Source organism: Oncorhynchus mykiss, chromosome 19, assembly GCF_013265735.2.
Source record: "Oncorhynchus mykiss isolate Arlee chromosome 19, USDA_OmykA_1.1, whole genome shotgun sequence".
NCBI lineage: Eukaryota > Metazoa > Chordata > Actinopteri > Salmoniformes > Salmonidae > Oncorhynchus > Oncorhynchus mykiss.
This window is the reverse complement of record NC_048583.1, coordinates 8,058,031-8,070,498: the sequence shown is the minus strand read 5'-3', so window position 1 is coordinate 8,070,498 and position 12,468 is coordinate 8,058,031. Positions and strand designations below refer to the sequence as shown.

The following is a 12,468-nucleotide window of genomic DNA, read 5'->3' as shown; positions in this document are numbered from 1 at the left end:
ACACCTCTCTTTCTACACCTCTCTCTACACCTCTCTTTCAACACCTTTCTCCCTCTCTCTTTCATCTCTCTTTCTACACCTCTCTCTCTACACCTCTCTTTCTACACCTCTCTTTCTACACCTTTCTCCATCTCTTTCATCTCTCTTTCTACACCTCTCTCTCTACACCTCTCTTTCTATACCTTTCTCTCTACACCTCTCTTTCTACACCTTTCTCCCTCTCTCTTTCATCTCTCTTTCTACACCTTTCTCCCTCTCTCTTTCAGCTCTCTCTCTACACCTCTCTTTCTATACCTTTCTCCCTCTCTCTTTCATCTCTCTTTCTACACCTTTCTCCCTCTCTCTTTCATCTCTCTTTCTACACCTTTCTCCCTCTCTCTTTCATCTCTCTCTCTACACCTCTCTTTCTATACCTTTCTCTCCCTCTCTCTTTCATCTCTCTTTCTACACCTTTCTCCCTCTCTCTTTCATCTCTCTTTCTACACCTTTCTCCCTCTCTCTTTCATCTCTCTCTCTACACCTCTCTTTCTATACCTTTCTCCCTCTCTCTTTCATCTCTCTTTCTACACCTTTCTCCCTCTCTCTTTCATCTCTTTCATCTCTCTCTCTACACCTCTCTTTCTATACCTTTCTCCCTCTCTCTTTCTACACCTCTCTCTCTACACCTCTCTCTCTACACCTCTCTCTCTACACCTCTCTTTCAACACCTTTCTCCCTTTCTCTTTCTACACCTCTCTCTCTACACCTCTCTCTCTACACCTCTCTTTCAACACCTTTCTCCCTCTCTCTCTCTACACCTCTCTCTCTACACCTCTCTCTCTACACCTCTCTTTCAACACCTTTCTCCCTCTCTCTTTCATCTCTCTTTCTACACCTCTCTCTCTACACCTCTCTTTCTACACCTCTCTTTCTACACCTTTCTCCCTCTCTCTTTCATCTCTCTTTCTACACCTCTCTCTCTACACCTCTCTTTCTATACCTTTCTCTCTACACCTCTCTTTCTACACCTTTCTCCCTCTCTCTTTCATCTCTCTTTCTACACCTCTCTCTCTACACCTCTCTTTCAACACCTTTCTCCCTCTCTCTTTCATCTCTCTTTCTACACCTCTCTCTCTACACCTCTCTTTCTACACCTCTCTCTCTACACCTCTCTTTCTACACCTTTCTCCCTCTCTCTTTCATCTCTCTTTCTACACCTCTCTCTCTACACCTCTCTTTCAACACCTTTCTCCCTCTCTCTTTCATCTCTCTTTCTACACCTCTCTCTCTACACCTCTCTTTCTATACCTTTCTCCCTCTCTCTTTCATCTCTCTTTCTACACCTCTCTTTCTACACCTTTCTCCCTCTCTCTTTCATCTCTCTTTCTACACCTCTCTCTCTACACCTCTCTTTCTACACCTTTCTCCCTCTCTCTTTCATCTCTCTTTCTACACCTCTCTTTCTACACCTCTCTTTCTACACCTTTCTCCCTCTCTCTTTCATCTCTCTTTCTACACCTCTCTCTCTACACCTCTCTTTCTACACCTTTCTCCCTCTCTCTTTCATCTCTCTTTCTACACCTCTCTTTCTACACCTCTCTTTCTACACCTTTCTCCCTCTCTCTTTCATCTCTCTTTCTACACCTCTCTCTCTACACGTCTCTTTCTACACCTTTCTCCCTCTCTCTTTCATCTCTCTTTCTACACCTCTCTCTCTACACCTCTCTTTCTACACCTTTCTCCCTCTCTCTTTCATCTCTCTTTCTACACCTCTCTTTCTACACCTTTCTCCCTCTCTCTTTCATCTCTCTTTCTACACCTCTCTCTCTACATCTCTCTTTCTACACCTTTCTCCCTCTCTCTTTCATCTCTCTTTCTACACCTCTCTCTCTACACCTCTCTTTCTATACATTTCTCGCTCTCTCTTTCATCTCTCTTTCTACACCTCTCTCTCTACTCTCTACACCTCTCTTTCTATACCTTTCTCCCTCTCTCTTTCATCTCTCTTTCTACACCTCTCTCTCTACACCTCTCTTTCTATACCTTTCTCCCTCTCTCTTTCATCTCTCTTTCTACACCTCTCTCTCTACACCTTTCTTTCAACACCTTTCTCCCTCTCTCTTTCATCTCTCTTTCTACACCTCTCTCTCTACACCTCTCTTTCTACACCTTTCTCCCTCTCTCTTTCATCTCTCTTTCTACACCTCTCTCTCTACACCTCTCTTTCAACACCTTTCTCCCTCTCTCTTTCATCTCTCTTTCTACACCTCTCTCTCTACACCTCTCTTTCAACACCTTTCTCCCTCTCTCTTTCATCTCTCTTTCTACACCTCTCTCTCTACACCTCTCTTTCTACACCTTTCTCCCTCTCTCTTTCATCTCTCTTTCTACACCTCTCTCTCTACAGCTCTCTCTCTACACCTCTCTTTCAACACCTTTCTCCCTCTCTCTTTCTTCCTCCATCCCCTTCTTTCCATTTCCTCTCTATTTATTCAGATTTATTGTAGTTTATTTGGGATCATTCACCACAATTAGAAATAATGTTCAAGAGTTGTACTTAATTTTTATGTGTTCATTTATTTTCCTTTAAACAATTGTTATTTTAAAAAGTATTCAATTATAAATCGTGTACATCTTTGTTTGTTTAATGTTTAACAGATTCATTGAAATAGGTTGCATGCACTTTTCTACGATAAAAGAATGCTGAGATTTTGAACAAAGAATCAATCCACTTTTCTCTCCCATACTGTATCGTTGTGTCATTATGCTTATATGAATCAGTTCTTGCAGCAATAATCTGTATATTCAAACAACTCAGTGATTGCAGTGCTATAATACCAAACACAGTTGAATGTACAGTGCCTTCAGATAGGATTCATAGCCCTTATTCCACATTGTGTTGAATTACAACCTGAATTCAAAATTCATTTAAAAATAATCTCACTAAACTACACACAATACACCATAATGACAAAGTGAAAATATGTTTTTAGAAATGTTTACAAATGTATTGAATGTACAGAACTATCAAGTTGACATACGTATTTACACCCCTGACTCATTACAAGTTAGAAACACCTTTGGCAGGGATTACAGCTGTGAGCATTTCTGGGTAAACTGCCAAGAGCTTTGTACACCTGCATTGTACAATATTTGCACATTATTCTTTTAACAATTGTTGACCATTGCTGGAGAGCCATTTTCAAGTATTGCCATAGATTTTCAAGCCCATTTAAATCAAAACTGTAACTAGGCCATTCGGGAACATTCATTGTCGTCTTGGTAAACAATTACAATTATCTCCTTTGTTTTGTTGACGCTGAGTGTGAGGTTATGTTCCTGACACCACACCCAGAGGGCCCTCACCTCCTCCCTGTAGGCTGTCTCGTCGTTGTTGGTAATCAAGCCTACCACTAGTGTTGTCTACAAACTTGATGATTGAGTTGGAGGTGTGCATGGCCACGCAGTCTTGGGTGAACAGGGAGTACAGGAGAGGGCTGAGAATGCACCCTTGTGGGTCCCCAATGTTGAGGATCAGCGGGGTGGAGATGTTGTTTCCTACCCTCACCACCTGGGTCGGCCCGACAGGAAGTCCAGGACCCAGTTGCACAGGGTGGGATCGAGACCCAGGGTCTCGAGCTTAATGACGAGTTTGGAGGGTGCTATGGTGTTAAATGCTGAGCTGTAGTTGATGAACAGCATTCTTACATAGGTATTCCTATTGGGACGGTAAGCAAATTGGAGTGGGTCTAGGGTGTCAGGTAGGGTGGAGGTGATATGATCCTTGACTAGTCTCTCAAAGCACTTCATGATGACGGAAGTGAGTGCTACGGGGCGGTAGTCGTTTAGCTCAGTTACCTTAGCTTTCTTGAGAACAGGAACAATGGTGGCCCTCTTGAAGCATTTGGGAACAGCAAACTGGGATAAGGATTGAATGAATATGTCCGTAAACACACCAGCCAGCTGGTCTGCGAATGCTCTGAGGACGTGGCTGGGGATGCCGTCTGGTCCTGGCAGTGTACCATATCTGATCTCATAAATTGCCATATCATATCTGATCTCAAAAATTATAATATTGGAGTAAAGTGTCCTTGTGGGTCAGTAGCCTACACTGGGTGTAATATTGGAGTAAAGTGTCCTTGTGGGTCAGTAGACTACACTGGGTGTAATATTGGAGTAAAGTGTCCGTGTGGGTCAGTAGCCTACGCAGGATGTAATATCTCATTTAGACAAACAATTATTAACTAATATACCATTGGACAATAGGTTCAGCTATACGGTAAGGTGGTTAACGTGGGCTTATTCAAAAAATGTGTGGGTGGTTGGAAACAGACACTATGTGTAACTAAAGTTCACAGTCAACTGAAAGTTCATGTCCCAGAATACTGCACAGATGTTCTAAATGTGAATATTTTATCCAAAAGGAGTGTTGTGTCGCTAGTTGGGTAGAGTTTGCACTTTTGGGACAATCCCATTGGTTCCATTGTACTGGGTAAGCTAAGTAAAAATAATAATAATAATAAAAGAACATTACCAGAGAGAAGTCAAAGACAAAACTGATCCTAGATCAGCACTCTTATTACTCTGGGACTCTCTGTGAATACAGGCTCTGGTCACATGTCCATGGATGACACAACCCATCTAGTGTCCACTCTGGTATTGCTAGAACTTTTATGATAAGGAATATTTTCTATTAACTAAAGTATTTTTACTGCACTATGTCAGTTATATTTAGAAGGAAAACACGAGTTACTATTTGTATATTATAACACTTAAGTAATACAGTATACTTGACAAGCAGATGACATACCTGGATCACAGTATATAGATGTATTTAATCAGTAGAATGAACACATGGAACATATGGAACAGAATGGAAGCAAACATAGAACACTGCTGCATTTCAAATGTATTGATAGCTGTAAAAACTTCAATGAAACAGTATCTTGTTAAATTGGTATATGTACACCATATAGGTAAAAATGTAAACCACAGTTAGAGCCTACGAGGCCACAGTTCCACTCCCCTGGGCCTGATAAACGGTAGACTCCACATAGCACTGGTCTCTTTAAAGACAGGAATACATCTTTCAATGTAGTTAGTTCCACATAGAAACAAAAACAGGTTAAGATTAACAGGCAAAACCAGAACAACTCCATAAGATATGGGGTTACCTTCGCTACTATAATTAGACTACGGTGTGAACGGTTTTTCACACACCCAGTGTTTTGGAATACACGGTCCATCCTTCCAACTCTTCAATGGGTCTGATGCCGTCTGTGAGATCTCAACACAAGCCGCCTCGTCATTCAAGTTATTAGGTTCCCCTTCCATCCAATATCTATAAACCACAGAGATTCAGAATTTAAAATCATCCAATACAAGTCCCCTGTAATGCTCCGGGTGTCGTGGGTGTGGAGTCAAATGCAGGAGACAGAGAGTTCAATGCTGCGCGTCTTTTAATCGCACCAACGCACCACAGGGTGCTCACAAAAAAGTTACGTTCCCAAAACACAGGGAATCAAAATGTACAATGGGAAACAATCCCGACCGGACACTAACACGTGCCTATACCACAGAGCCGAAGGTTACATAGAAATAATCCCGCACAACAACCAGGCTGTCTAATAAAGACAAACTAATTAAACATCCACAGGTGCTACCACTCAACATACAAGGAGGGGAAGAAAAAACAATCAGTGGCAGCTAATAGGCCGGTGACGACGACCGCCGAGCGCCACCTGCCCGGGAAAGGGAAACACCCTCGGTCGGACTCGTGACATCCCCAGGCTCAGTTGTTACCATTCTACAGAGAGAATCAGACAGTTAACCTAGTCCCCAGGCTCAGTTGTTACCATTCTACAGAGAGAATCAGACAGTTAACCTAGTCCCCAGGCTCAGTTGTTACCATTCTACAGAGAGAATCAGATAGTTAACCTATTCCCCAGGCTCAGTTGTTACCATTCTACAGAGAGAATCAGACAGTTAACCTAGTCCCCAGGCTCAGTTGTTACCATTCTACAGAGAGAATCAGACAGTTAACCTAGTCCCCAGGCTCAGTTGTTACCATTCTACAAGGAGAATCAGACAGTTAACCTAGTCCCCAGGCTCAGTTGTTACCATTCTACAGAGAGAATCAGACAGTTAACCTAGTCCCCAGGCTCAGTTGTTACCATTCTACAGATAGGGAGACAGAGAGCTGGCTGAGAATGAGAATATCAGTAATTATCAGTAATCAGTAATTTATTACAACAGAAAATAATGTAAAAGTCCTCCAGAACCTGTTCCTTACGTAGGTTTAAATGGTGTGCTGTCAACCCACTGCCAGATTCTGTCTTTTTTATATGTACCAATCCAGACATTCTTCTTAAATCCATGGATAAACATCTAGAATAGAATTGTGGATAAAAAACAATGGCCATTATTTCATCTCCACAGCAGAGAAACACTTTTACATTTTATAAATAATAGTAGTAGTAGTAGTCTAATAGTAGTTGTAGTATAATGTACTCAGCCTGGTAACTAGACATACAAGGGGATTTAGGATGTTTGAAAAGGTCCTGAGTACTTCCATATATTCCTTCCTCACAAAAACAATACAAAACTGTTGCAGAACACTGGTGCAAACTCATGATGCTCGAGGGGAAGCGTGCTCAGACCACACAGACCAAGCACTCTGCTCTGACGACTGCACCACGGCAGTTCACAATGATCTAGCAAGCTGGGAGAGCTGGGAGAGTGTGTTGTGTTTAATCATTTTCGTTTTAATCTTTCCCCAACCCATAGACACTAACCTTAACCAGTTACCATAACCACTAACCTTAACTACTTACCATAACCATAACCACAAACCTTAACCACTAACCATAACCACTAACCTTAACCCCTAACCATAGCTCTAACCTTAACCACTAACCATAGACACTAACCATTTGAATTGTTTCGGTTTTACCCCTGCAACTACACAGAATTAACCCTGTAACCACACAGAATTAACCCTGTAACCACACAGAAATAACCCTGTAACCACACATAAATAATCCTGTAACCACACAGAATTAACCCTGTAAGCACACAGAATTAACCCTGTAACCACACATAATTAACCCTGTAACCACACAGAATTAACTCTGTAACCACACAGAATTAACCCTGTAACCACACAGAAATAACCCTGTAACCACGCAGAAATATCCCTGTAACCACACAGAATTAACCCTGTAACCACACAGAATTAACCCTGTAACCACACAGAATTAACCCTGTAACCACACATAATTAACCCTGTAACTACACAGAATTAACCCTGTAACCACACAGAATTAACCCTGTAACCACACAGAATTAACCCTGTAACCACACAGAATTAACCCTGTAACCACACAGAATTAACCCTGTAAGCACACAGAATTAACCCTGTAACCACACACAATTAACCCTGTAACTACACAGAATTAACCCTGTAACCACACAGAATTAACCCTGTAACCACACAGAATTAACCCTGTAACCACACAGAAATAACCCTGTAACCACACAGAAATAGCCCTGTAACCACACAGAATTAACCCTGTAACCACACATAATTAACCCTGTAACCACACACAATTAACCCTGTAAGCACACAGAATTAACCCTGTAACCACACAGAATTAACCCTGTAACCACACATAATTAACCCTGTAACTACACAGAATTAACCCTGTAACTACACAGAATTAACCCTGTAACCACACAGAAATAACCCTGTAACCACACAGAAATAACCCTGTAACCACACAGAATTAACCCTGTAAGCACACAGAATTAACCCTGTAAGCGCACAGAATTAACCCTGTAGCCACACAGAATTAACCCTGTAACCACACAGAATTAAACATGTTGAAAATGAATGAGAGATAATAATAATAATGAAACAGTAGTATTATAGTATTACTAATGTATTATCTATTACCTGTTCTTCTCTGCTGTTTATAATAACCGACTCTCCTCCCATTGTTCTGCACTCCCTCTGACCGCCCCCAGCTGTGTTCATCGTGGAGGAGACATAATAACAGCTGGTGCCAAACTTCCACCATCCATCCAGACAGGGTTTCTCTGAGATAAACACAACAGAACTGCAGGCATTTAAAAGTATGAAATAAAATTATACTTCTAAAATAAGAAAATGAAAGACTCCACTCACCATAGAACCTAAGCCTCGTTTTGAACTGGTCTCTCTCAGTGGTTGTGGTATTTAGACTATTCTGTAGCTGGTCTCTCTCAGTGGTCCTGGTATTTAGACTATTCTGTAACTGGTCTCTCTCTTTGGTCTGTGAGTTAAGATTATTTTTTAATTGATCCCTTTCAGCAGTCATGACTTTAAGACTATTTTGTTGCTTGTCCCTGTCTTTGGTCCTTGTAGTGAGACTATTTTGTAGCTGATCTCTCTCTTTGGTCCTGGTATTTAGGCTATTCTGTAGCTGGTCTCTCTCTGTGGTCCTGGTATTTAGGCTATTCTGTAGCTGGTTTCTCTCCTTAGTTTTTGTATTTAGACTATTCTGTAGCTGGTCTCTCTCCTGAGTTATTGTGGTGAGAGTATTCTGCAACTGGTCTTTCTCCTTAGTTTTGGTTGTGAGACTATTCTGTAGCTGGTTTCTCTCTGTGGTCCTGGTATTTAGACTATTCTGTATCTGGTCTCTCTCCTGAGTTATTGTGGTGAGAGTATTCTGCAACTGGTCTTTCTCCTTAGTTTTGGTTGTGAGACTATTCTGTAGCTGGTTTCTCTCTGTGGTCCTTGTATTTAGACTATTCTGTAGCTGGTTTTTCTCTGTGGTCCTAGTATTTAGATTATTCTGCAACTGGTCTCTCTCTTTTGTCCGTGAGTTAAGACTATTCTTTAATTGATCCCTTTCAGCAGTCATAACTTTAAGACTATTTTGCTGCTGGTCCCTGTCTTTGGTCCTCGTGGTGAGACTATTCTGTAGCTGGTCTCTCTCTTTAGTCAGGGTGTTGTAACTGCTCTGTATCTCGTCTCTCTCTTTAGTTAAGTTGTTGTAACTGCTCTGTAGCTCGTCTCTCTCTTTAGTTAAGGTGTTGTAACTGCTCTGTAGCTCGTCTCTCTCTTTAGTTAAGGTGTTGTAACTGCTCTGTACCTCGTCTCTCTCTTTAGTTAAGGCGTTGTAACTGCTCTGTAGCTTGGCTCCCTCTTTTGTCAAGTTATTAAAACTGTCTGGTTGCAGATCTCCTTTAGTCAGGGTGTTGTAACTGCTCTGTATCTCGTCTCTCTCTTTAGTTAAGGTGTTGTAACTGCTCTGTAGCTCGTCTCTCTCTTTAGTTAAGGTGTTGTAACTGCTCTGTAGCTCGTCTCTCTCTTTAGTTAAGGTGTTGTAACTGCTCTGTAGCTCGTCTCCCTCTTTTGTCAAGTTATTATAACTGGTTGGTTGCAGATCTCCTTCTTTAGTCAGAAGGCTGTAACTGGTCTGTTGGTCTCTCTCTGTTGAGTAGTGATGATCAATGACTCCATCTGTAAAAGGGAAAAGTTGATCAAATATTAAATTATGTTTAACTATCACACCATTAAAGTTAACAAAACGGCATTATACACTTACAGTAGACAGACAGGCCTATGATCCCAGCCAATAGAAGAACACACAGCAGCCCCAGACACACTGCAGCAACTCCAGAGGGTCTCTTCCACCACAGAAAATTAGCTGAATCACAGGGATGTATCATGTAAGATCTTTGCACTCTCTCTGGTAATCTTAAAATACTTATATTATCCAGGATTTGAAGGTACATATGGTGTGTGCTTGTACTTGAATTGATACCTGAAAATGTAACACTGGGCTTGTTGGGAGACGTGTTGTCATCAATAACCATGGTCTGCATTGTTGTATTCTCCACCTGTGTTTGTATAGATTGTCTCTTACATTTGTAGAAGTTAAATGCTATATTTTCCTCTGTTACTTCAGCTCTAGTATAGGTTTGTAACTGTGCCTTATGTGTCGTCAAGGCAAATACTTGAGGTCACCTGACTTGGCTTACCCAGTACAAAGGAAACAATAGGATAGTCCCAATCTCTACCCAACTAGCGACACATACACGGTAGTAGAGCTCAAACAAGCACACTTCAGTACAGTGCATTTGGAAAGTACTCAGACCCCTCAGATATCCCTCTAGTGGTGTGGGGGCTGTGCTTTGGCAAAGTGGGTGGGGTTATATCCTTCCTGTTTGGCCCTGTCCAGGGGTGTCCTCGGATGGGGCCACAGTGTCTCCTGACCCTTCCTGTCTCAGCCTCCAGTATTTATGCTGCAGTAGTTTATGTGTCGGGGGGCTAGGGTCAGTTTGTTATATCTGGAGTACTTCTCCTGTCCTATTCGGTGTCCTGTGTGAATTTAAGTGTGCTCTCTCTAATTCTCTCTTTCTCTCTTTCTTTCTCTCTCTCGGAGGACCTGAGCCCTCGGACCCTGCCTCAGGACTACCTGACATGATGACTCCTTGCTGTCCCCAGTCCACCTGGCCGTGCTGCTGCTCCAGTTTCAACTGTTCTGCCTTATTATTATTGGTCCATGCTGGTAATTTGAACATCTTGGCCATGTTCTGTTATAATCTCCACCCGGCAGAGCCAGAAGAGGACTGGCCACCCCACATAGCCTGGTTCCTCTCTAGGTTTCTTCCTAGATTTTGGCCTTTCTAGGGAGTTTTTCCTAGCCACCGTGCTTCTTGCTGTTTGGGGTTTTAGGCTGGGTTTCTGTACATCACATTGAGATATCAGCTGATGTACGAAGGGCTATATAAATAAATTTGACTTTTTCCACATTTTGTTACGTTACAGCCTTATTGTATAATGATTTGTATTTTCTTTAAATCCTAATCGATCTACAAAAAATACCCCATAATGACTAGTATAAACATGTTTATGGATTTTTTTGCAAATGTATTAAAAAACAGAAATACATTATATGCATAACTATTCAGACCATTATAAGGTCTGTCTATACAAGGTCCCACAGTTGACATTGCATGTCAGAGTGAACCAAGCCACTATGTCAAAGGAATTGTCCGTAAAGCTCCGAGACAGGATTGTGTCGAGGTACATATCTGGGGAAGGGTACCAAAAAAGGAAGGTCCCCAAGAACACAGTGGCCTCCATCATTCTTAAATTGAAGTAGTTTGGATCCACCAAGACTCTTCCTAAAGATGGCCGCCCGGCCAAACTGAGCAATCGGGGGGGAAGGCCCTTGGTCAGGAACCCAATGGTCATTCTGACAGAGTTCCTCTGTGGAGATGGGAGAACCTTCCAGAAGGACAACCAACTCTGCAGCACTACACCAATTAGGCCTTTATGGTGGAGTGGCCAGACAGATGGTAGAAAAAGGCACATAACAGTCCGCTTGGAGGTTGCCAAGAGGCACCTTAAGGACTCTCAGACAATGAGAAACAAGAGTCTCTGGTCTGAAGAAAGCAAGATTTGGCCTGAAAGCCAAGTGTCAAGTTTGAATGAAACCTGGCACTATCCCTACGATGAAGCATGGTGGTGGCAGCATCATACTATGGGGATATTTTTCAGCAGCAGGGACTGGGAGATCAGTCAGGAACGAGGGAAAGATGAACGAAGCAAAGTACAGAGCGCTGAGGACCTCAGACTTGGGCGAAGGTTCACCTTCCAACAGGACAATGACCCTAAGCACACAGCCAAGAGAACTTAGGAGTCTCTGAATGTCCTTGAGTTGCCCAACCAGAGCAGGTGTGCCAAGCTCGTAGCGACATTCCCAAGAAGACTCAAGGCTGTATTCGCTGCCATAGGAGCTTCAACAAAGTACTGAGTAAAAGGTCTGAATACTTAGGTCAATGTAATATTTCCGGGTTTTTTTTCATTATGGGGTCTTGTGTGTAGATTGATGAGAGGAAAAATACAATTTAATGCATTTCAGAATAAGGCTGTAACGTAACAAACTGTGGAAAAAGTCAAGGGGTCTGAATACTTTCCGAATGTATTGTAGATATGTACTTTGTCCTGTTTACTGTTCACCTGCTTAGTCTCCCAGAGACACTAACATATTACATAAGAATCACACAATAAACACACCTCATAAAATGATAATATCTGGTGAAATAGAGAAATACAATCTTACCACAGTCTTTGAGAGTTGAAAACGGATGCATACAAATATGTTAAATGAATGAGCATCAAAGTAAGATTGGAATAATGTGTCCACGTTTTTTATAGTCTGAGAGACCCCACCTTTTGTGTCAACGTCAGCATATCCTTTAAATTTGGTAAAACAATTATGAACTAATATACCACTGGATGTTAGGTTCAGATAAAAGGCAACGTGGTTGACAGGAAGTAAGTCAAACTGAAAGTTCAAGTTACAGAATGCTGCATATAAGTGTTTCATTTCCCCTCTCTCTCAAGCACATGAGCTATAGGGGTCAAAGGTAAACTTTAGGTTAAAAGTAATGGTTGTATGTTCAGTTACTCCAGAATTCTAAAGCTTAGAAAAT

At 41.8% G+C, this 12,468-nt stretch overlaps 1 protein-coding gene across 1 annotated transcript; it reads right to left on the bottom strand.

The window, feature by feature from the left end:
* Positions 1-4,794: 4,794 nt before the first annotated feature.
* LOC110534596 (C-type lectin domain family 4 member M-like) lies at positions 4,795-12,201 on the bottom strand. Its single transcript, XM_036954119.1, has 7 exons — positions 12,096-12,201; positions 9,789-9,864; positions 9,570-9,671; positions 8,165-9,484; positions 7,934-8,076; positions 6,272-6,366; positions 4,795-5,320 (listed from the first exon to the last, which is right to left on the bottom strand). The coding sequence occupies exons 2-7, from the start codon at positions 9,847-9,849 to the stop codon at positions 5,173-5,175; spliced, it is 1,869 nt and encodes a 622-aa protein (XP_036810014.1). The 5' UTR covers positions 9,850-9,864; positions 12,096-12,201; the 3' UTR covers positions 4,795-5,172.
* Between the last annotated feature and the right edge of the window lie 267 nt (positions 12,202-12,468).

Coding starts and splice junctions, on each gene's coding strand:
- LOC110534596 (XM_036954119.1), bottom strand. CDS start 9,849: ATGCAGACCATGGTTATTGATGACAACACGTCTCCCAACAAGCCCAGT. Junction 9,485..9,569: donor CATAGGCCTGTCTGTCTACT/GTAAGTGTATAA, acceptor TCCCTTTTACAG/ATGGAGTCATTGATCATCAC. Junction 5,321..6,271: donor AGCACACCATTTAAACCTAC/GTAAGGAACAGG, acceptor TGTGGTTTATAG/ATATTGGATGGAAGGGGAAC.